The following is a 25,438-nucleotide window of genomic DNA, read 5'->3' on the forward strand; positions in this document are numbered from 1 at the left end:
GTTTGAACTATGCAGGTCCACTTACATGCAGATTTTTTTCAATAGTAAATGCTACAGAACTACATGATCTGAGGTTGGAGGAATCCACGAGCACGCTCGTGGATATGGAGGGCCGACTATAAGTTATACCCCGAATTTTGACTGTAGGGAGGGTCGGCACCCCTGCCTTGTTCAAGGGTCAACTGTACTTCTCAGAAAGGGAGGTGGGAAAACCACAGGTCTGCAACCCAGCTCTGCCAAGTGTATTTGAGTAGTTGATCTGTTCTCCAAGTCTCAGTCTCCTCATTTGTGAAATAAGATAATAACACCGTCATCTCAAAAGAGAAGGAGGAAATGAAGTGATGTTTGAAATCAATCAACACAGCGCTGGCCCACAATAAGGACTCCTTATATGGTCTCTGACACTGTCAGTTTGGGGTCCTGGGATGAAACCTGATCAGTGGCTGCAACCCCAGTCAACTGGATCTTTTGTGGGGGGTGAGCTGGGGGAGACAGAAAGCCAGATTGATGGGAGGGGCAGGAAGCAGAGGCAAGCCAGGAGAGGCAAGCACAGAGTTCATCCATTATTGGGTTCCTGGGGGCATGCAAAATAAGAAGGGATGGGATGTGAAATTACCTTGATAACACTCAGTTTTTAAGGAAATATAAAGAGCCACTTGGAAGAGGCAAAGCTATTATTGGCTGCATTGTCCTTGGCATCACGACATCAGAGAAAAACCCTTCAGATTAATGTGCTTTTGTGAATCTTGAATTCTTTTGAGGGGAGGGAGAGTGTCAGTGACATTCTGCTAGCTAACGAAAATGCAAATGGGATGACTTCTTCTCCCCCTGCATCCTCTGTCAGGCCCCTGACGGATCCTCTCTGCTGTGTTTATTACTACTAATGACTTTCTCGTTATGATTTGGCTCTGAAACATAACCAATGGTTCTGGAGCAATCCCATTATTTCCCCACGTTATTCAATTACAGACCCAAGATGCTCTTCTGCCTGGGGGGTTGGGGTTGCCTCTTGCTCTCATGCCCAGGCCCTCAGCTGTGGCCCCGTGGAAGCCGGGAAGATGGGGATGGAGGGTGGCAGCTGTTAGGTGGTCTACACTGGCTCCGGTGGCAGTTCTGTCAAAAGCATGGTGTCAGAGGAACACGGAACCTTCAAGAGCAGCCTTGAAAATAAATATCCAAAGAGTCCTGACTCTTCTCTCACTTTATAGGCCAGACTGTCCTCCTTCCAGGACACCAGGGGCCTCCTAGGGCATGAGAGTGTGGCTGAGATGCTCACCCTTTGGTGTTGGATGGTCTCCCCAACCCTCTAGTCACACTATTGAGCTCCACCACCTCAGACACATCGACTCCCAGCCTCTTTTCCTTATGGTGACATTCCCTCCTGAAGACTTTCCTCCTGTCACATCACACACCCCAGCTGGCCCCACTGATGCCTCTTGGATCTGGATGGAACAGGACTATGGATTCATGATGGGTGGTGGACTTCCATGACCCATCGTCTTCCACTCTGCCCTGCCCACAAGACTTGAGCTGCAATCCAAATACTGCAGCGCTGCCCACTCAGTTCCTGTTCCACCACAATCTTCCTCCCACGCTCACTGTGTCATGCCATCACTCCAAAACCTTTGGAGGCTCACTGTTTACACTGTATGGAAAGCAAATGCTCTGCGTGCCTTTCAAAGCCCTTCAGTCTGTTTCTTTCCACTACTTCCAGCCCACCCCTCCATCTTCCCAGAATGTCTTCTGTGACTCAGTCAACCAGCCCCCTCCTCACTAGCCCCAATCAAACCACACTGTCTCCACCTTTGCTCCTCTGCCCACTTCCTAGAATGTGCCCTCCTCATCACTCCATGTTCACAGAACCTCAAGTCCTCCTTCCACGGAGGCCCTTCTGCCCTGACAGCCCTCAAAGATCTCCCCACTCTCTGCCTCCCCATCAGTGCCCACAGCCTGCAGCCCACAGAATAACCCTTCCCCTCAGGTCCCCTGTTCCCATGAACTCCTTGTTTTAGGTTCTCCATCCTGTGATGGGAATGTGTGCTGCCTGAGGGCCGGGACCACACCAAGGCCAAGGAACTTGCCCTTCTGCTGGCCCTCTGACACCCAGCCAGGGTGGAGCCCAGGGCAGCCAATCCCTTGACACGCAGACTGGGAACTTTAGCTGAGAGAATGTGGCCTTTCCTTGGCAATTCCCCTGACTTGGGTTGACAATGTCTGTTTCAGTTACAGGCACCTTCCAAGGTGTCCAAACTCATGCCACATGCACAGAGTTGCCTGGTCAGCACTTCTGGGTGATAACAAAGTGGAGATGTGATGCCACTGTCCTGGCACATCTCCAGGGCACAAGGGTGAGGGTGGTCCCTAGCCCTGCCCTGGACTGATTAACCAAGCCCCTGCCTTGGGTGGTCACATCAGGGGTCAGTCTCCTCCAGCTAACCAGTCTCAGGCCGAATGCCACTGGGCGTGGGGAACAGTCAAAACCCTGCTACTAGGCAGATACAGGTCAAATCCTACCCTACACAGCTCCACAGCATCAAAGCTCATTATGATGGGTGTTTTCTCATCAATAAAACTTTCATTCTGTTTCTTAAGACCCACTGAATGGCCTCGGCCTGTGGCAGTTTTCCAGAGCTACTAGGATGTAAAGCAAAGCCTTCTATGATGCTACGAACCCCAACACGTTTGCGAATCAGGGGTAACTTGAAAAATGAGCAGACTCGTGGTACCTGTGGTTATGAAGACCCCTTGCTCCCCCAGAACAAGCCCCAGGAGGAAGGCGGGGCCTGGGCCCTGTGTGCAGGGATCAGAGCTCACTCCTCTCCCAGCAGAAAGCGACGATCTGATCAGGAATGCAAAGTGGGGATGAAGGAAGACACGGGCCATAATTTACACAATGTCTTTGGGCTTAACCAGAGGTTATAAGCACCATCCACCCCGCCCCCAGCCAGTCTGCCCTTCCTTCAGTTCTATTGCTGTCTTTCTCCTGCTCCATAAACCACCATCTCCAAGCCATAAAAAGTGCAATGAGCAGTCTGGATGGAAGAGATTGGGCATGGAGCAGGCAAGGCAGCCATGCTTCCCTGAAGAGCCTCGGAGGACGTAGGCTGGCAGCAGAGTGAGCCCGCCCCGAGGGGCCCTCTCCTGGCTGCCCATGCAGGGAGGGGACAAAGGCATCAGGCCAGGAACTACTGGCTTTCTCAGCTAAAAAAGACCTCTTCTCCTGCCTGTCCAAGCTGGCAGGGAGCCTCGAGGATCCTGGAGTTTAGAGCAAAAGCGAATCCTGTAAGTCCCCAAGCCTCACTCCTTGGTCCCAAGCAAAGTAGCCTGTGGCAGTGTCTGTACCTGCCCTACCCTTGGTGTCCCGTGTAGGTGGCAATCACCCTCAGAAAAGAGCCAATGGACATGGAAGTCAGGACAGGGGAAAGACCCTCCAAAGGCCCCTGGAAAATGAGCCCCACATTTCAGGTAACCTGGCCTGACCATCCAATGAGTTTAACTACTGGTTTTAATGTGGATGGTGGTGGTGGTGGTGGCAAGATTTGCAGGGAAATGGAGATGGGTACACTTGTCACGATGGCAGGAGCGGGACTAGGGGATCCCAGGATGATGGGGAGTGATGCTGGGCAGACTGATGGTTCTTTAGTGGTTGGAAGGGGCAGCCAGTCCTTCCAGATAAGGAAGTGGCAGGAAAAACTGTGAAGAAATCAGGACAGATGTCCCTTGGTTGAGTTGAGGGGGCCTGTTCTGTGGGTTAGTTTGTGAGCCAGCATGACCCAGATTCAGCCTGAGATGATGGACACTCACCCCCAAATCTTACGGATCTGGGGTGTGCTGGAGATGTGCCCGCCACTCAGAAGGAACCAGTGGGATGTGGGGACAATCACATATCCGGGTGGGGATGAGATCAGGCATTTGGAGTGAAGGGACGCATCAGCGCCTCGGGGGACAGCCTGACACACTTAGGAAAGGCATCGGAAAACATTGGGCTGTTTATCATAAAATCAGTAAAGAAAATAGAATGGTTAAAATTCAGAGCCTGGCTAGGAATGAGGTGGCAGGGGGACAGTGGGAGCCTTAAAGGAGATGCTTTCTGAAACCTCAGGAAAACATAATGTAGGGAAATGAGAAGTGGGACAAGATGCCTTTTCTAAAACAGGGAGTTATAGATTTAGACAGTTTGTGACGATAATGGGGTGGGGGCAGAGGATATTTGCACACCTCTCTCTGCCACCCCCATCCATCCTTTCTGCAGCAACCAGAGACCCTTTTCAAAATCTCAGCTACGACTGCATCCTTCCCTGGCCCCAAAGCCCTCCACCTTCCTCCACTGCCTAAGAGGGGAAAAATCCAAATTATTGAATGGAGTATCTCGGGTCCTTTATATTGTGGCTCTAATCAACCACAGTTTTTTATCTTATGTCCCCTGGGCCTGTTCCAGCAAGTCTTCTTGGTGCTCCCCAAGCACACCTGGCCCTTTCCAGCCTCCACACCTTCCCCACCCTCATGCGGACCTCCTGCCAGGCTGCCCTTCCCTTCATTCCTGCCCACTCAGCAGGGAGCAAAGGCTGCCTCCCGCACCAAGTGTCTTGCAGCCTCCACCCCAGTGGGTGTTTGCGTAGATTTCTGCGTGTCTCCCTCATTAGACTAGAGGCTCCTGCAGGACAGGGCTGTGTGGCATTTGTGTGTGTTCCCTCTCCCAGGAGCCAAGTATTTGTTAGACTGATTACCCATAAAATTGGAGGCTAAATACTGGCTGGCAGAGCCTAACCCTGTGAGGTAGGCAAGGAGGTAGTAATAGCCTTACTGTGCCAGTGAGGAAGCGGAAGTCCAATAGGAAAGGACACCTGAAGTCTCCTGACCGGCGGCAGAGACAGAACTAGAATAAGGGGGTCCTTGCAGTTCTGGAGCTGAGCACACTGCATCTCTGCCCATTCATTCATTTGCAAACTCCCAGACTGTCATCTCTGAGTCAGGCAGTACCAGAGATCCACGCTCTACAGGTAGGAGATGTCGGAACATCAGGGGAGTGTCACACGCCACAGTGCTGGCTACAGTGCTGGGCATTATAGACAGTCAAACACACTTGCGTTGATCAAACGCAACACTATTTATCCAAAAGTGCCAGGGCTTCGTGTCAGGAAAGCTCAAGGGTGGGGATTCAAAAGGCCAGGCTGTCTGGGTCTCAGTTTAGTCCAGCGTGTTCCAAGTGGAGGGCCCCCTGGCAGGGCTATACTCAGGGGCTGTGCCAGCTGTGGCCCCCCAGCCTCCAGATTCAGAAGGCTAAGGGTTAAGCCTCCTCAAGTTCCACCCCCTCCACTGTCCCTGTCCCTCAAGTTCCACCCCCTCCACCGTCCACCCTCAGTTCCCCTGAAGGAGGACCTGCCATTACCCTGATTGGACTCTCCAAGATAATCGTGGGGCCTCAGATCCCAGCTGCTCTGGTGTGCTCTCTCCTTCTGCCGCAGCCGGGAGGCTGGCAGGAGAGCCGCCTCGGTGAGAGGCAGATGGGGCTGTAATGAACTGAAGACGTGTGACAGCTACAGAGGAACAAGTTCATCAATTAGAGCTTCCTGCCTGAGGACTTCTGGGAAGGGCTGTCGTGGGGGAGGGCGGGAGCCGACTGGCTTCTCTCCACAAGGTCCTGAAGCCTCAATTACCCAGGCCCCCGGAGGGGTCTCAGCCCCAACTCCCAAGAGGCTTCTTTTGCCTTTTGCTGTGAGTATCAGGGGCCTCGGAGGGATTCCCCCTTTCTGGAGGGGCTTGCTAGCAGTTTCACTGAGGACTTCAGTGTCTTCTGAACATGAGGGAAAAATATTCAGTCTAGTCTCAAACTCTTTAAATCCTTAGAAAATTGAACTTGGGAGTAGAATGTAAAAATTAACACTGCTGTTCCCTCCTCTGGCTCTGACCTGCACCCTCAGAGGCCAAGAGACGAGGAACGCCTTGGTCCGAAGGGGCTGTTGCTGAGGTGCCACACTAATGCTGAAGCAGACCAAGTACAGGAGTTTAAAAATGTCAGCACTTCCTGCCTGCACAGAAGTGCCAAATGTGGGTGTTGTCCATGGCTAGGAGGGTCAGAGCACTGACGGCCTTTGGAGGGTCCCTGGTCCTCAGGTCCCTACCCCAACCCAGCCTGGCTTTGCCCCTAGGGCTGAGCCATGCCCACATTCCCAAGGACGGGGTCCTGGCCTATTTCCCAGGGAGGAGGGCTGAGGAGCACAGAGCAGGCACCTCTGGTGAGATGAGCATGGTCACTATTTGTGCAGGCGAAGACTACGGTGACTAACTCAAGTGAATCTCAATTTCATACACTTTAAAATGAGGGGCAAATGGGCATCTTAGAACAGAAGAAATGGAATATTTTTGGAGTGTGTTAGTACCAATGGAGTCTGGGAACCCCCAAGAAAGTGGCTGCAGAATTCTGAACAGGGGACATTGGGCTTATGACTTCCAGGGGCTCAGAGGTACTGACCATTTGCCCTGGCCAACAGCTAGAGGAGATGAAGTTCTAGGGTCCACAGCTGGGGGAGTCCCGGGAAGAAGGGGTTACTCTGAGGCCCCCTTGTTCCTTACAAGCCCTTACAAGCCGGTCACATGCTGGTGCTAATGGGCTGAGGCTGAGGCAGTGGGTTCAAACCCCTGGCAGCCTCTCCCCCACCCCGCTGTGGCTACATACACTATCATAGGCTGACCCTAATTCCAGCCAGCAAACCTGGATCTATGCAGTGCAAGTGGAGGCCAGTATATTCTAGCTCAACATAGAAACATTTTTCTTACACTTTAGGGATGGCTGAACTTATTCTGGACGACTCTAGGGAGCTGAGAGCTCCCTGTCACAGGAAAGTGTTCAAAAAGAGGCACTTTGTTTGTCATGAATATTGTGGTGTCAGCTAGAAAGCTGTGTGACCTCTTGCAGTCACTTAACATCTCTGGGTCTCTGCTTCCTCATCTGCATATTGGGAAGAGTGAACACACCTTTCTCCAAGGTGGTCTAAGAATGAAATGATGCTGAGAAAGGGCTCAGCACAGTTCCTGGCACACAGGATGTGTTTGGTAAACATTAACTGTGCAGATTACTCTATCTACTGGTGGGACAGAGAGGTGGAAAAAAATGAGCTTTCAGACTCCTCCCTCTTGTGATGGTCAAGGAGGGCTGGGAATGCAACCCTAATGGGGGTGTGAGATGAGAGCTGGTCAGGAAGGTAGGTGCTTGGGAAGGATGGAGAAAGAGAAGAGGTGACCCACCTGCAAGACCACCAGCGACCCTGCCTCCCACACCTGCCCACTGATGACACACCGACCAGGCAAGAAGAATGACAATGCCATCTACTGCAGTCCTGGGCACAGCAAATGCTGAGGGGTGGGGGGAGTCAGGGCTGAAGTAGAATCGAGGGAGGGGCTTCAGGTGGGTGGGGCATGGGAAATGGGCGTGGCAGCCTGCAGAGGCCTGTCCTGTGAACGTGGCTCGGCCCCACCCAGTCAGCAGGTGAGAAGAAAGCCTGTACGGTGGTGGCGGCGCGGCGGTGCTGGGAGCTGGCAGGGCAGATCTGGGGAGGGCTGGGCCTCTCTCCCCTCACTGGGCCTGGCACACAGGCCCAGAAGTCCCCAAGGAGGGCTCGCTAGATGCCAGTGGACTCCTGTGCAGGGGCAGCCTGGCTGAGAGAGATAAGCTGCAGCAACCCAGCACAAGCCCCGGCTCCACCGAGCTGCAGGAGCACATATTAATGGGACCCATTCAACTCAGCTCGCATGGCAATTAATAACAGGCCAGGCAGAGAGACTGAGTTGTTTGTGTGTGTATGAGTGTGTGTGTGTGTCTGTGTGTGTATGTCTGTGTTTGTGTATGCTGGGGCGGGGCATGTAGGCTGGGTTGGGGTGGGGCTAAGTATCTTTCCTCAAGGATAATCCCTCTGGCAGCAGACCTGGACCCCACCACTAGTTAGGAGAGAGGGGCTGTCCTCTCCTAATCCTTCCAACTGAACTCTGCGGGCAGGGAGGGAGCAGGAGGCAGGAAAGGACCTGTTTCTTAGGCTTCTGGGGCTCAGGAAGCCCAGAGTATTCTCCTCCCACCCAGGTGGGGCTGGAGTGACTGAAGGGAGAAACTGACTCTTGACATGTCAGCCTGATGCACTCTATTCTCCCTCTCAGACCTCCATACTCTGCAGGAGAAGCTGCAAGATTGGGCAGTGTGAGGGAGGAGCCACGAGGAGATGCAGAAGCAGGCACAGACTGACAGCTTGGAGTTTGGGGACAAGCCTGTACAGTGCCCATGTGCAAAATTAGAAAAAGATGTCTCCTCAGAGTGGACCCTGCCCTGTGAGTATACAGCTTGGTGAGCAAACCAGGCTACTGTGCCAAGAAAAACATGCTTCATGAGCAGCATTGGGCTACTTGCTCAGTGCCCTACCTGCACAACCACAGAGGGCGGTGCTGCTTAGAAACTGGCTGTGGTCCAACAGGTATCTCCCCACACCTGGACCCTGTGCTGAGACTCTGGGTCACTCTTGCTTGGCCCTTGGCCTTGACTGCTTCCTAGAACTTTCCTCCTTAAAGTGAGGTGGGAGGACCAGCAGCATCAGCAGTCCCTGGGAGCTTGGTAGAAACACAGTCTCAGGCCGCATCCCAGACCTACTGAATCAGGATCAGACCTTGATCAAGAACAAGATCTTCAGCTGATTCAAATGTGCCTTAAAATGGCTTAGAAAACACTGGGGTTGTCCAAACACTGGCAGAGGTAGAGTGGAACATGGAGGGGGCAGGCAGAAAGCAAAGAAAGAGACCCTCTACAGAGTAGGGGCAGGAGAAGGCAGATCAGTGAGGAGGGGTAGAGGATGGAGGCAAACATCTGTTCTGCTCATTCAGCCCAGTGCCCTGCCCCCCTCCTCAAGACCTGTCACTGGGTCCCCTCCACCTAGTCCCAGCACACTAAGGACCTTGGCTATCTGTTCCAAGTGGGTAGACGCCCAGCCTGGCAGCTCAGAGTCCCAGGGGAGCACGTTTCAGGGCAGCCTGGGTCCCTGGGGTGGGGAACGAGGGTTCTGGGGGCCTGATTCCGCTCTATCCATCACCTCGCATCTCTGCACAGACCTTTCATCAGGATTCCCAGGCTGGAGTGCGCAAGCTCGCGCGCCTCAATCACTCCTATCGCACTGGTCGCAGGAAGAGAATAGCTTTCAGCTCAATTACCCTTCACATTCCAATATCATAACGCTCCGATGAGGCTTTTTAACCAAAAACAAAAAAGCCGTGTCTGCCGCAGGCCGGCTGCAAGGCCAGCCGTGCAGAAGGGACAGGCCTGTCCGCCTAACAGCCCTCAGGTGAGACTCTGGGAAGGGACTCATCCTGGGGCACCAGCTCCACAGAGAGGGCACTGGGGTCCAGGGCCTCAGTTTGCCGACACCTGCCCTGCCTCTGCTCATCAACTATTGGGACTGAACGACTAAGCCTTGGGGAGACAACACCGAGGCTCACGTCCAGAGAGGCAGCAGGGAGTGACAGACTCCAAATGGTCTTCGCTATCACAACACTTGCCCTGCTTTCTCCTTCTAAGGGCAGGAATGCCCCCCAGACCCCTCTTAGTGCCACGACGCGATGGCCTCATTCAGCTGGGCCACCACCTGGGGAACTGGGGTCTTGGTTTACATGTCATTTCACACCCATTGGCTCATCTGCATCTTATAAAGTTGACTAGTTAGGGAGCTAGTTACAGCTAAGGGTATTCACCCCACTGCACAGATGGGTAAACTGAGGCCTGGAGATATGGAAGGAGAGGCCCAAAGACATAAGGAAGAATCTCAGCCTGTTGTTCCTTTAAGATCCACTGCTGCCATAGCAGGTGGGGGGTGGGGGTGAGGTCTGCAGTCCAAAGAATCTAGGCAGAAACAAACATATCTCTACTCTCCCACGTATGAAGTGACTGTCCCCATCTGAAAACTGTTCTCATGGGGAGGCAAACCAAGTGCCTATACCGTGAATCCCACATGCTTGGTGAATTCCCAGTGAGCACACATGTTCCATCCATGTTCCCATCCCATGTCACACCTTGGAGGGCTCCAGAACAGTGCCCAGAAAGAGGCTGGACCGCCCTCTCCCAATCAGCTGTGCTTTCCTCTGCCTGGCCAGCTCGGTGCTAATGGCCTTGATGGCAGTGTCCCCTCCCTGTGTCCTCCTGGCCTCCTGCTGGCTGTGGCCGATTTGCTCATGATTTACCGCTCTGGGGCACTGACCCGTGAGGGAGACACATGGGACAGAAGGAGGTAGGGCAGACGTCACGCCTGAGGTGTGTGCACGCGTGCGTGTCCTGGTGCAGGGGTGGGAAGGTGGCTCTCCAGGAACGCGCTGCCCAGCCGGGTTCTCTAGGACTGAGAGCCGGGTCTGGCATTCCCACCCTCGCTGTCCCATGCTGCCCATGGCACTGGGTACTGTGCGGGAGATAGGAGGATAAGGGGAGACCTCAAGAGGGATGCAAGGAGCCACAGCCTGCCAGTCCTGCCCTAAGGAGCCCTAGCACCCCCCTCACAATGGTCTGCCACCTGCTGGGTCCTCTGAGTATCCAGGGCATGTTCACTGGATGTGCAAGACACGAACACCTCCATGCCCTGCCCCCACCCCACTGTCAACAGAGGCGCAGCACAGCGTGGGGCCCCTGGAGGTGTGCCGACTCAGTTCACATCCCAGCTCAGCAACTGACTTAATCTCTGAGCCTCAGGTTTCCCACCTTAAAAGTGGGGGTAATCCCAGTACCTGTCCCACAGCTGGGCTATAAAAAGTACCAAGTGAATGCATGTACAGTCTCCATTATTATTGCTGCTGTTGTTATTCAGTGCTTTCCTTATGCCCAGTAACCCCGGGCCAAAACCCAAGCCAGTCCCTCCCTCCCCAGCCCAGACTGAGAGCAGCGGCAGCAGGTGACCCAGGCTGCTGCAGGACGGAGTGGTGGAAGGGCAGGACAGAGCAGAGAGAACCAATTTGCCAAGCTCATTTAGAGCTCATTTGTCCAATTCTGCTGCCTGGAGGGAGACGTGCTTGATATCCATTCATGTTACAAAGGGCTTGGGGGCCAGGACAGGGTGGGTGGGCGGCAGGGCCCAGGTTCCCTGCAGCACTAAAGCCAGGTTGGGTGAACTGCTCTCCTCTACCCATCAACAACCCAGAGAGAGCCAGGCTTTGGGTGGTGGCTTTTTGAGCTCTCATCCTGTTTTAAAGGTGCCACTGTGGGTAAGCAGGGCCCAGCTGGGATCTCCTGTGAGCCAGGTACCATGTCCCAGTCCCCTTGTGTCCTGAGGACCCAGCATGGACTTGGCATCCATCAGGAATCCGGGAGACATTTGTAGAATGAGTGAATAAATGAATGAGGCACAAAGAACCAACACTTTTGCATCCCATTACTACTCTGAGAGTTAGACCTCTCTCTCTGGTCTCCAGGCTTATTGGTGCCAAGAGGTCAAGTTTTCCAGGAGGGTCTCCAGCACTCAGGCACCTGCTAAGCCTCCTCCCTGCAATGGAGGGTGGGGAGTGGTTCTTTCCTGGGGTCCCAGCAGCATGGTGGCCAGTTCTTAGATGTAGTACCTTTCAACATCACCCTGAACCCCTTCATCTACAAGCTTTCCCTCTCTCTACACCCACTGTATGGGCTTTTAGGCTCGTGCCTCACCCCTCCTGGTTTCTACAAGGCCCCTTCCCAGCCAGAGGCCCTTCCAGCTCTGGGCACCCCCGCCTCACAGCTGACCCTCATGGATCATCCCCAACAACCACCAGCCTCACACCTATGTCCAGACAACCCACCTTCGGGTACATGAATCCTCCTGCCTGAAGGGCCCCAAAGAAGCAAGTAAACTAGAGTTTGGGGGTGCTGAAGAGGTGCACTGTAGCATGCATCCCCTACTGCTCTGCCTTCAAAGCACCAGTGTGTCAGTTTCCTAACACTGCTGTAACAAAGTCCCATGAACTTGGTGGCTTAAAACAATACAAGTTCATCATCTTACAGTTCTTCAGGCCAGAAGTCCAAAATGGGTCTTCCTGGACTAAAAGCAAGGGGCTAACAGGCCTGTATTTCTTCTGAAGGCTCAGGGGAGAATCTGCTTCCATGCCTTTTCCAGTTTCTAGAGGCCACACTCATTCCTGGACTCATGGCCTCTTCTTCCATGGTCAGACCAGTAGCATAACACTTTCAGATCTCTCTCTCTGACCTCTGCTTCCATTGTCACATCCCCTTCTCTGACTCTCCTACCTCCGTTTTATAAGGACCCTTGTGGGACCACACAGATAATAAGCCAGATATCTCCCCACAAAGGCGCATAACTTAATCACATCAGCAAAGTTTCTTTTGCCGCATAAGGTAACATAGTCCCAGGTTCCTGCCGTTAGGGTGTGGACATCTTTGGGGATACTCTTCTGCCTGCCATATCCCAGCCCCATTAGATGACACCCTTTCTTCCAATATTCCTGAGTGAGGCACCTTCATTTCCCACTGGCTGCCTGCATCTCTGATGAAACCAGGCTCAACCCTTCTCCGAAGGCCTTGGTGGGGAACTTGCCAGCACTTCTGTGCTGCCTTAAGCATCCAGCCTTGGGAACAGAGCACACCAGGAACGGTTAATGGAAGTCAGGAGTTCATGAAAAGGGGGAGGGAACAGCCATGCAAAGACCCTGTGGCACAGTGCCCTCAGGGACAGGAAAGGAGGCAGAGGAGCTAGAGGCACAGGAAAACACAGAGTAAAGGGGAGGCGGAGAGGGGGCTGGGACCAGACCCTGCCAGCCTGTGGGACTCTGGTCACCATTCAGAACACCACGGAGAAGTTTTAGCAACATCCCTTGCACATCACAGGGCCACCGTATAGTTGAATGAATGGTTGGGTGGAAGAATGAATGAATGAGCTCCTCACCAGTGACCTGCCCAATCCCTCCCTTCTGCACAGCAACAGTTAACAGGATCTCTGAGGCTTGCTCACTTATTTATTTATTTCCCCACGGCTGCTGCCACCGACCCATGCAGCCCGAGCGTGGCTCCGTGGAAATGTCTGTAATCGCCAGCACACTTTAGGCATTACTTCCGCACCATTTAGGGCTTTCCGCCCCAATAGCTGCTGGTGCATTTCCCTCCGGCTCCATCTTTTGGGCTGTGTTGGGTGGTTTTGTTGTTGTTGTTGTTTTTTAAGGTCTGAGGCCCCTGAGTTTGGGGGATCTGGTGGTTTGGGGAGATGAGAAGAAACAGTATTATTCTTCCCCCACTGCCCTGGCCCTGCCCCAGCGCTGAACAGAAAAGCGAAAGGGGGAACCAGCAGCAATCACTTCAAGCTGCTAAGAAGCCTTTAAAGATTTTTGTGTTCTCTTGTGCAGGCTTGAGATTAGGTTGCTGATAGGAGCTGCAGCTTAGTGGAAGGCTGAAGGGCCGGAAGGCAATAAAGGTCACTTCGGGAGAATCTCTCTCCTAATCAAACACTTCCCCCTTTCACTTTCTCCAGACTCAAGGCTGGCCTCCCGGAGGCACCGTGAGTGGATACTCTGGGGGTAAAATACATTTGGACTCACTCTGGGGACAGTACAAAGAGGACAAAATCCAGGACTAGCTGTGTGGCCTTGGGCAAATCACTTAACCTCTCTGGGCCCGTTTCTCCAGCTATAATATGAAGACAATCATACCTTTCTTACCAACATGAAGGACTTTTATGAGGATCGAAGAAGACCTCATAGAAAGGGCCCTCCTCCTTTTTTCCCTTTCCCTTCCTGTCAACCTGAGTTTCAGCCACTCCATTTAGTTCCCCGTGCAGCTTCCTGTCCCAGCACCCAGGCAGCTCCATCTCCATCTGCAGAGATGACCCCTGACCAGGGAGGGACTACCCTGAGGTGAGACCCACAGGGAATAATCCTTCCAGCCTTGCTGTGTGCAGGGTGTCGGCTGAGCCCTGCAATGCATTGTCTCATGTCACCTGCCTGGTGGCAACCCTGTGTCAGCACCACCCTCATTTAATCAGAGAAGGAAGTTTCCTGGAGATTCACAGAAGTAAGTGGTGAGACCAAGATTTGAGCCACTAACCTAACCTCTGTGCTTCTATCCATTGTGAGAAGTGACTTCTGAGAAGCTGGCTGCCTATTCCCAGGGCCTTAGGTGATGATAAAAAACTAATAACATGTATATAATAAAATGAAAATGGGCAAAAGTAATCCACGGGGTTAGAAGCCAGGATAGTGATTACTCTCTGGAGGGAGGAGGAGGGACTGGAAAGGTCACAAGGGGGCTTCTAGGTGCCAGAGAGTTTCTGTTCCTTGATCCAGATGTGGTGACACAAATGTGTTCACTTTGTAATCAACTCATAAATGCATGAACACTTATGCTTGTTCACTTTATATATATGCTTAGGTAATACATAGACTCAAAGAAAGAAGAGATAACTCATGAAGTCTGGGGGCCCACTGGAGAAATACTCCAGGGATTAATCTGCCCCACTTGCATGAGGCTTTAGGTTCAGGGCCTCCCTGACTTCCACTATGAGGTGGACAGGCTGAGGGCTAACACTCCCATTTAGCAGAGGGGCAAACTGAGCCCTGGAAGAGGGAAGTGACTTACCCAAGCCTCCCAGCTGCAGGTGGTCGGGCTCCCACCCTCTCTGGGTTAGAGCTTGCCCCACTCTAATTCGCTGAGCATCACAGACAGGTGACAAGACAGGAGGGGCTGAGGAAGGCTCAGCACCCAGACTGGGGACTGGTTGGCCTCTTTTGCACATGGGGTGGGGGAGCCTGGGGCCACCCCAGGAAGGAAAGGCCAGGCCAAGGTCAGGAGGCAGAGGTTTGGACCAGGAGTGGGGTTTAGAAGTCAGGATGGATGGAGTGGGTGGAAGGAGCAATTCCAAGGGCAAGGACTAAGAGAAGCCTGTGCCTTCAAGTCCAGTGGAGACCAAGTAAAGGGCCTGGGTTGGATCTCAGCCAGCCACTTCCATAGGGAGTAACCTGGGCAAGTTTTCTGTCTCTTCTAATACTTGACGTGCTTATCTGTAAATAGGGACGGAGAGCACCAGCCTCCTCCACTCCCCCACTGGATTATTCCAAGGAAGGAAGAGTAGGGTTTGGCTACATGGTAGGAGGGAAGATGGTGCTGTAGGTTTGGCTGAGAGCATTTCGAGGGAGGGCACAGTATGAACAAAGGCAGGGTGGCTGGAAAGTAAGGATCCAGGACAGGAGGGTCAGAAAAGCTTGGAGATTAAAGCCTCACACAAACAGCATGAATTTCTACAATGCAGGGTGTGTGCTGGGGATGGTGGTCTGAGCTGGGCTCAGACTGGGAGATACCCAGAGAGGAGGGGTCAGTGGAAAAGGCCTCCAAGCCATTTTCCTCTTGAGGGGGCAAGGCTGGGAGAGGGGACCTGAGCCTGTGACCCTCCTGGACAAGGACGTGACCAGGCATTCAGCTCTTTGTGGCTGGCAATTCCCCACGCCAGGGAGGTGGGCTGGCTGATGGATGATGAAGACAGTGAGCGGGACAATTGCACTGCACCTAGTGATTACACCCTGGGTGAAATCTCTTGGCCACATTATCGCATTGGAGAGAAGAGCGGGCTTTTTTAATAGATGGACAGGAGGCTTCCACTTACGGTTATTACGAAGAGGGAGAGCCCAGCCCCTCCCGGCTTCCAGCCAGCCACAAAGTTGCAAAGTAATTAAAGGCTGCTAAGGAATCAGAGAAATTACAATAATTCCATCACTAGAGAGTTCTCTCTCTCTCTTTCTCTCTCTTGTTTTCTGGTAGAAAACAAGGTGGGTCAGGCAGACTGCGAACACATCAAAACAAGATTATTGTGAGAGAGCCTCAATGTTATGGGGGGCTGCTGGGCACGTCCCCAAGCTGTTTGGACAATATTTGAACTTGTTAGGTTAAGTAGAGGGGCTGAGACAAAATCCCAGAGCCCCCAAGAAGAGGAAAGACAGCAGTGGTCCACACTCTCACGTGGGCCAAGAAGGCAGCCGGGCAGGCCGCTGCTCCTGGGGTATGGGGCGACTGCGGAGGTCCAGGAGGCAACAGCCCAGCTCTGGAATCTACTGAGGAAAACAACACTGCACCTCCTGCCCAGGGATGTGTAAGTCTCATCGGGGGTTCTGAAAATGGTCTCCTTGAGCATCTTCCCTGGTTTAGGATAGGTCTTCAGTTGTTTGTCGTCGATTTACCAGGTGACCTTGGGCAAGCCCTTTTCCCTCTCTGGCTTTGCTGATCTCTACAGAATCTGTAGGGGAATGAAGTCACCACAATGGTCCCTCTGGGGCTGGTTTCAAGAAGCCTATCTGAAATGCTCTTGGCCTATTACTAGTTATTTCTAGGTGACTCTGTTTCCATTTTACCTTTGTCATGTCTTTGCTTCATGTTTTCCACAAATTTCCTATCTCCCACTGGACTGTAAGTTTCTTGACCACTAACACCCCCATATCAACTAATCAGTCCATAGCAACCGAGCCTACCTGCCCAGTTCCTTGGACTTTCAAGAAACGTTCCTGAAGTTCTCTAGGAACTTTTCATAACAACAGGAACGCCCAATAGCTACGCTGCAGGTGTGCCGCTTCATCTCCATGCTCTCACTGAACTTTTACAACAATCCCAAAGAATCCCTATTTTTATAGATGAAGAAACTGAGGTTCCGGGAGGCTAAACACCTTGCTCATGGCCTCTCGGTTTGGAGTTAGAGCCCCTGCGTGCCTGCCTCCATCACACTGTGTTGCAGTAAGAACCAGAATACCCCAGTCACAGATGGGGCTTAGGTTTTCAAGATGCAGTGAAGCCATGGCTGTCCCTGACTACATGAGGGGCCTTCTGCGATCCTCTGTTTCCTAAACCTGTCCCCCACCCAGGGTTGAAGAAGACCTCACTGCCTGGAGCCCACTTCTCCAACCGGCTCCACCACAGCAGAGAGGAGAACTATAAAGAGAAAGGGAGATGAGAGACACCAGATGGACTCCGGCGCGGGAGGCCGACAGCCCAACAATGCAGCAGGAACATCTCCTAGCAGGCAGCTATCATCTCCTTCCATTTAGAGGTTCTTTATTTAAAGGGCAGGGGGCACAATAAAAGGTGTCCCAGCACGTGCCAGAGAATCCCTAATGCATGCGAGCTGGGCTCCACACACGGTCCCCTGCTTCGTATTCATGGCAGAGGGTCCTGCAGTCATTGCAATAGAATTATATGGGCCCCCAAAGACTCCCAGCAAGAATCAGCGAGGAAGCTGACGTAATTGAGAACATTATTACCATTCAAACAAAATAATAATTTTAATTACATCTGGGCTCCTTCCGTCTCCTGCTCCTGCATGCTGAGGGTGGTGGAGGGAGGTGGCACAGGGGTCACGAGGGACCAGAGGTCCTGGGCTTCGCTACATGGGGTGGAGGAAGGAGCAAGGAGATTTGGAGTATGTGGCTGGGTTGAGCTCCCTGGGCCCCGGTTTTGTGGGATTTCGCTTATTCCCTCCTGGGAACCTAAGACCAAGGAGGAGGTGGCAGAAAGAGGTTGAATCTTCCCTGCAGGCACGGGGAACAGTCTGGCATTTATCCATGTTGGGGAGTGGGGGGGTCTTACTTCTCACCAACAATGTTGTATGTACATTTGGAGACCGAGTCTTGGAGGCTGCCTCTGGAGTCACAACCTGACTGCAGGTCACAAGGAAGGGACGTGACTAGGACCATGGCTGGGTTGGGACCACTGAGGATGGTCCTCACTCCAGACAGTGGGCAGTGGGCACTGAGTGAAGCTTCTCCACTGGACTCCTGCTGCCTGTGCAGAGGACTTGTGTGACAGCCCCCAGACCTGGATGGGGAGCCTGTGCTCGAAACCCAGAGTTCCCGGCTCATCTCCCTCCATCCTGGCTGTTATCAGGGCAACTTTTGGCAAATCACAGCAGGCCATGGAAAAGCTGCAAAAAGACCCATGCAAAGAAACTGAAAAATGAGAGTGAGCACGAGTATCAGACTTCAGGAGACTTGGAAAACTCAGTGACCTGGTCTTGGCCTCAGTTTCTCTCATCTTGAAAACAGGAAGAATAGTTCTCCCCTAACTTACAGAGTTGTCATAAGGACAAATGAAAGATAGTGAAAATACTCAGCTGTAGAGAAGCTATTACTTAAATGAATACACACACACATACCCCACCACACACACAGCTCTTTAAGACTGTAGAACAGGCAGCCCACGTGCCTGTCTTCATAACTACAAGCGCAGAGCTTGCTGTCCTTGCCGCTGTGGGCTATGGCACGCACCCCCGGGAAGAGAGGAGGAGTTCTGGGGATCCGTCACTGCGCTGACAGCAGGAGGAGACCAGAAAAGGTGCAGGCACCTCAGGGTGCTCACGAGGGACACAGAGACATGGCCTGGGGCTGCCGCCTGGCTAGAACAAACTACTCTGACTCTGGCCAGCAGGATCCAGAGCCCCTGAAATGATTTATGGGTCTCCCTCTCCCAGATCAATAGGCAGGTGGTTATAGATGCAGAGGGGGCCGCGGGGCACTGTGGCCCCGAGGTATAAATTAATATGGCCTGTCAAGGGGCTGCCTCTCCTGGTGTGGGAGACGACACTCTCAAGAGCAGAGCTGACACCTCAGGGGGGACGGCAGGCACAAGCCAGTGGGAGCCCCCCTTACTCCCCACCTCTCACGGCAAACTGGGGATGTAGTTTATAAATCATTCAGTGTCTGATGGGCACGCCTTGGGGAGGGCAGCTGGGGGCACTGCTGTCAGGCTCAGTGGGTGCTAATAAGTTTGGCAAGTCCACCTCCGCGTGCTCTGGGCCACTCCGGGCTCCCGCAGGCCCACGGCACAGGGGCTGGCACGGCTGAGATTCAGGAATTGGCAGGCAACAGAGGGCACCAGTGAGCGCTCACTATGAGTTCTCTGCATAAATGCTCCTACCGTCCTCCCAAACACCCAAGAGGTAGAGGAAGCAGCAGGGCTCTGTCCGTTTGTGAGGCTCACGTCCAAAGACCAGGCCCTGGACTGCGTGCTGAGGACACACAGATGACTAAGCTCTGTCCCTGCTCTGTCTGGCAGGAGACAGGGACATAACAAACAACAACCAGGACCATGACCATTTCTTGGGCATTTACACTGGGCCCTATGTTAAGCAATTCTCCTACATGGTCCCATTTACTTTAATTGTCACAACAATTTTGCAAGGCAGGTAAAATTTTTTTCCATTTTGCAGATAGAATTGAAGCTACCTGCCAAAGATCATATACCAGACCTATCTCTGAATCCTGGCTCTATCCTTGCCCAGCTTTGGGCAAGTATGTAACCTCTCTACTTCCACGTCCACATCTGTACAATGGGAACAAGAGTGGTACCCCATGAGGCGGTGGTGAGGACCCAGTGAGCACTGCGTTGGGCACAGAGGAAGCTCTCGATAACAACAAAAACACTGAGTTATTATTATCAAAGAAATGAATTATTCACTTTGTTTCATTGACAAGTGATCGCCAGGAATACTCTTCTCCCTACCTTCCCATATCTAGTAAGGACGTACAAGGAGTGAGTAACTTTCGTCTTTATTAAGAGATATGTAGAGATGGTGTGACCTAGGGGGACCCAGGGTCAGGAGACCTGGGTTCTGGCTCTGACCCTGTCCCCGGCCAGCTTTGAGGCTTAGGCAAGGACTCTCAAATTCTCAGGCCCCTGACATTTTGTCCCAGCACAACCCTCTCTACCTCCAGCCTCATTCCTACCTTACAGGTGGTCACCTGAAGCCAGGGGTAATAAAGATCTATGCAGGGCCTGTCCATCACAGACCAGGGCAGAGACCCAGGGGGCACACTTCCACCCTGGCTTTGTTTCTACAAGGTTAACAGTGGGCACTTGCAAGGTACGTACATCCCTACACACATTAACTGTCCCTCCTCAGCAGCATCTCTGGTCAGGGGTTAGGGTTTGGACCTCCCTCTTTGGGAAATTCCAACATATGAAAAGAAGCTAAAGGATCTCACAAAGTACTCAAAGACAACAGTATTCAGAGACAACATAATTTGCTCTTCTGACTAACAAACTCCTACTCATCCTGTAAGGTCCCAAACAAATAGCCCCCATGTATAGACCAGGTCACTCCTTCCACAGTCCACTCCACAGGTCCACTCCTTCCATCCCACTTTGCACAACCTAAGCTAAACACTCATGGTATTTAATACATTTAGATGTAGTTAGACATCTACTTGTCTTTCTCTCTGTAAAATTACCTTCCCTGAGCACAAAGGCCCTGGTCTCAATCCCAGTATTTTACTAAATATATTATGAGCCACAAATTGGGCTAAGGGCTTTTTCTGTCTGCATTATTATAGCCCTCACAATAACTCCACAAGGCAAATATTCTTTCCCATCTTATAGATAAAACAACTGAGTCCAGAAAGTTCTAGTCCTTTCCAAAGCTGCACAGCTGGCAAACAGTAGAGTCCTTTTTCTCTACGCTGCACATCAACATCAGCTTAGAAGCCCTGCACTCTGTTCCAGAGCTGTTCAACAAATGTTTGTGTTCGTTTAAAAAAAAAATTGAGTGGATCAGAGCACAGTGGATCAGATTTGGGCTTTGAATGATACGCAGAACTGAGTTAGGCTGAGAGAAGAAAGAAAACACTCTGGTATCAGAACAGTGTGATGTGTGTGTTAGAAAGACAAGAGAGACACAGACCCAGGCTTAGAGGCACTGAAACAGCCCCTTGGCTGACAGGAGGATTCACATGGAGGAATACCAGAAGATAAGTTGGGAAAAGTTAGTTGAGGTCAGATGGATAAAAACCCTTGACTTCCCAGGAAAGGAGGCTGAACTTGTCAGAACTTCAAGGACACAGCCGTCTCTGACACTGCTTGACCCAAGGAGCCACCTGACACCATCTGACTTCTAACCTCACACCAAACTCCTGCCCAAACACTTGGGCCCCAGGGTCACCTTCCCGGGGCACACCTGGAGAGCTGAGGGGTGGGGCTGGGAGGAGGGGCGTGGCGGAGAAGGCAGCGCTGAAGGTCAGCGAGGCGGCCACGCACCCCTAGCAGCGGTGCTGGAGCAGCGCAGCTGGGCACAGACACAGGCAAACACGTTTGAGCAAATTGGAACGCCATAAAAGTCTATTACAGCAAATCAAACAGCAGTCAGCATGACAGCCATTAGCCTGAAATGAATACACGGGGACTTAATGAGGTCTGTCGAGGCTGGCTTGGTGAATTAAGTTGCCTATTCTAGCAGGATTTCCCTTTTCTTTACGGACTTGAAAGCATCCACGCTGCCTCGTTAGGGCTTCGACAAGTGAATTGCAGGGACTTTCACCCTGATAAAATGGATAATTACATGTAGAACAGCTCAGTGAGGGGAGAGGGGTGTGCAGGAGGGGAACGGAGAACAAACAAATCCAAACACACCTGCCCGACTTGGGGGGGGGTGCTTTTGGAGGGAGACGGGGCAGGGCTGGGTGGGCGGGGGGTGGGGGGCAGGTGAGCTTCCCCAGGAAAGGGCCAGCACCTGGCCTTGACCCTCCTCCTGCCTGCTCCTATTCTAGGACGGAGGACATGGGTCACCAAGGATTGGATGAAAGTTCTCCTCAAAGATGGGCCCCCTAGCACCTCTCAGAAACCCTCTGGTGGGGAATGCCACAGAGGTCATCCTCCAGGGCTTGCTACCACTATGGAGTGTGTTTAAAATGCAGATTCTTGGGCCAGCTCTCTCCAAACTACTGATTCAGAATTGCAGAGGCCCAGGAATATGCATCCTAACTAGTGCCCCAGAAAATTCTGAAGGGGTATGTTTGGGACCCTCTGATCATCACTTTTCCAACGCTCAGTACCAGATGGCTTCTGAAAGACGCGGTTCTCCTGCTTCTGCTGGCATAACTCCAAGGACGGGGAGCTCAGTACATCCTCAGCAGGGTAGGGGAATAGATTGTGGGGTGGGTCTCATTAGAAAGTTCTTCCTTATGTAGACCTAGAATTTGCCTCTTTGTAACTTGTTCCCCACACCCGTAACTTGTTCTGGGTTCTGGACACAATGGGCCCAAAGATGATCAGGGCGCCTAGGGCTCAGGGGGATTGGAGGTTGGGATGTTTAGGGCTGGGGTGCAGGTGGCTCCAACAGCCAAAAGAGGGGCTGAATGGAATGAGGCAGCCACTGGAGGTCTCTGCTGCCTCCCCAGGAATAATAAAGTAGTGAAGGATAAGAAGGAGCTTCTCCTGCTGGGATTCCTCTTCAGATCACTGGATATCAGTCCTGGAATGGCCCTGGCCCAAATCCCCAGTTTAGCAACTCTTGGAGTTAAAGCCAACAGAGGGACATCAACACATCTAAAGTCTTACCCAGCCAGTTGTTGGCACAGTCAGGACTAGAACACAGGTGTCTTGACCTCCAGTCTCCCTCTTCCCACCACACAACACAGGAGCTCAGCTGCTCACCTTGGTGAACTTCTGCTGGAAATCTACCTCCTCCAGGAAGTCTGCTGAGATTTCTCTGATCACTCTGACAACCCCTCAGGATTGACACCACATAGGGTCTGCAGCGCCCCTCTGTTTCTCTGATTTGCAGTCTCACCCTGTTCATACCTACAGGGCCTCTGCCACAGAACCATGCTTCTCAAGTGCAAGGGCTTCGGGTTTCCAGGGTGACCTCAATGTAAAAAGGAGACCCCTGGCTTGATTCTGGGCCTGGACCAGCAGACCCTTCGCTAGTGCTCCAGCTGGGGCCTGTACCAGGCAGCTAAGCTCTAGCTCAGGTGCCAAGCCACTTTGGGTTGGGAGTGGCCGGGCCTCCATTCAGCTGACACCACATCCCCACTGGCCCCACGGAGCTGCCCTGAGCAAGGCATCGAGTATCAGGTCACTGAAGTGACCCAGGGATGTTTACATGCCAGTAAGTAAACCATATGGACCTTCCTCCAAGGACTGTGTCCCCTTCCAGCTGGCTCCTCTCGGACCACCCTCTTCTCATCAGATGGGTAGGAGGCAGGCCATTTTATCCTACCTGTCCTCTGTTTTTATTAGATAAGGAGGACTATGGCCCAGAGAGGTTGAGTGACCTGCCCAAGTGGACCCAGCAATCTGGGAGTAGAGTGAGGGCTAGGTCTGGGGTCTCTTGCCTCTGGTTCTGGCTCCAGTCATTGCCTACTACTCCAGCCTCCCAGGTCTCTGTGCTGTGAGAGCCTGGCACAGCGCCAAGCCCACAGCAGACACTCAATAAATATTTGTTAAATAAATGAATGACTGAAGAGGCTCTCTCCTTGGAGGCAGAGGCCTTTGGAGAATCCTGAGAGATTCCAACAGGGCGGTGTTGGAGGTCACATCATCTCCTGGCAAGGGAGAGAGGAAAAGGCTGGCCTCGGCCCAAGGGCTGTTGAGGAAGGATGCGACCCCTCGTCCCCCTGGCCATTGCTGCTGCCTGCTGCTCCCCCATGAGGGAAAGCAGAGGGCAGCCATGCCTGCCAGGATGGCAGCTGAGCAATGGGTCCAAGGCTCATTAACTCCGAGCCGTGCCCTTGGTTTCTGAGCCCAGGCCTGGAGTGCAGGCTGGCACGTAGAGACCCTTAATTAAATTAGGGAGACTTCCAAATGAGAGGGGGCCCAGAGCCAAGCTGCAGTCCCGGGCACACTGGCCACAGCTTGGGGCACCGTGCCCCCATGCTGGGGACTGCAGGCTCTCTCTCCCTATGTCCTGTGCCATCAGGGGAAGGTCACGAGCACCTCTGAGTGTCCCCACCTACACATTTCCTCACTTCCCTCCATCTGGCACAAGCATAGGACCCTTGGGTCTCATCTAAGTCAGGCAGGCCAGAAACAGGAACTTGAGGGGCATGAGACAAGGTCTCTTCATCTTTGAGGGAATCTGAGGCTGCTCTGGGAGTCAGGAGGCTCAAAATCAAAGCTGTGTGACCTTGGGCAAGTCATTCTCCCACAATGAGCCTCAGTTTTCCTATCTATTAACTGACGAGATATTTTCTAGAGTCTTTCAGTTTCTTGATCCAATGACCTATAACAGAAAGGGGCTAGAATTTCAATGTCCTGGTGCCAGCCTGCCTCTTCCCACTGGATTCCATCTCCCATCATTCCCATCCCAACTCTTTACTGCCGTTTCCCAGCCCAGAGCCCCAAGGGCAGGCCTGAGGGACACCCAGTTAGAAGCTCTTTATCCACCACCTTCAAGGTCTTTGATTGCTAACTGCCAGCCCAGAAGACTGCCATCAGCCACCGGGGAGAGGGACAGCAAGCAGTGAGAGTCTTGGTGCCACTGGGAGCCAGCAGCCAGCTTATTAATGAACCGTTCATAATGCAATAATTTGTACTTCTCAATTACCAGCAATGGCTTAGTTTTACACACATGCACTCATGCAAACACACTCAAGAGTACACAGATGACGCAAAGGAGCTGAGGGCCAGTGCGACAGCAGGGTGAACACAGGGCTAGAGAAAGAAAGCCGCTTAGGGAACTGCACGTCCCCTGTGTCCTGGGGGGTCCTATGCTGGCCAAAGCTAGAAGGCCTGGGGTTAGGCCTGCCCACCCATCCGCCCCAGGCCCATGCTGGCTGTGAATGGAAAACAAGAGGTGCGTCAACTGCCCCTCCCAACCTCCATCTGTCCCTGACTCCATCTGGAGTTGGGGGGCTCATCCAAGGCATGCCCTCTCTCAGGCATGAGGCTCCTACCAACCCACTCTCCTCAACCAGCACACAGGTACCCTCAGAGGTCCCGGCACGGTCACCAACCTGCCCAAAGCGGGTGCCAGGCTGAGGTGTGGCAGGAGAAGAGGAGTGGGAGCTGCCCTTTCCCCAGCTTCAGCCTGCTCCCACGTGGCCCCAGAGCAGCAGGTCCCCGATGTCCCTCGAGTGTGACCCTGGCGACTCCTACCTCCAGGATGCGGACACTGTAGGGCTGATTATGAAACGTGGGTGCGTTGTCATTCACGTCCCCAACCTGGATGTTCACCTTCCGCGTGATCACCTGGCAAAAGAAGTTGGTGGAATTAGCGTTGGTATCGGTCTCCAGCCCCTTCCCACCCAAAGGCCCAGGGAGCCTGTCCCCTAGGGCAGCAGGGGCCTCGGGGGACACTCACCCCCTGGTGGTCGCTGACGGAGAACTCCACTGTGAACTCCGACTTGGTCTGAAAGAAAAGGGAGGGACAGAGGCGGGCAGAGTTAGAGAGGTGAGCTGAGGCCCTGAGTCCTATGTGTCAGGAGCTGGGGAGGTAGGGGGTGGAGAGGAGACCCTCCATCATTGCCCCAGGAGCTCATTAACCCAGGAGCTGGTCTGGGACTGGATATCCTCCAAAGGCTTCCCTAAAAATAAGCATTGCCTTTGGGGTTGGGGAGGTAGGTTCAAATTATAGATCTTTCCCATAAAACAGCAAGTCAAGAATCTTGGGTTCCAAACTGGGCTCTGCTTCTAAACTGCTGTGTGGTCTTGAGCAAGACAACTCTGTGGTCACTCCTCACTTTAACATGAGGAGAAAGCAGG

At 52.8% G+C, this 25,438-nt stretch overlaps 1 protein-coding gene across 1 annotated transcript in view; it reads right to left on the reverse strand.

Moving 5' to 3' along the window:
* The window catches only part of LOC105099890 (cadherin-23), a 211,077-nt gene that overhangs the window by 83,300 nt on the left and 102,339 nt on the right, over positions 1 to 25,438 (reverse strand). The window contains exons 5-6 of the mRNA XM_064488592.1: positions 25,038 to 25,085; positions 24,833 to 24,925 (exon numbers count right to left, since the gene is read on the reverse strand). Coding sequence (XP_064344662.1) covers positions 24,833 to 24,925; positions 25,038 to 25,085 — 141 coding nt within the window. The remainder of the gene's footprint in view (positions 1 to 24,832; positions 24,926 to 25,037; positions 25,086 to 25,438) is intronic.

This window comes from Camelus dromedarius, chromosome 8, assembly GCF_036321535.1.
Source record: "Camelus dromedarius isolate mCamDro1 chromosome 8, mCamDro1.pat, whole genome shotgun sequence".
Lineage (NCBI taxonomy): Eukaryota > Metazoa > Chordata > Mammalia > Artiodactyla > Camelidae > Camelus > Camelus dromedarius.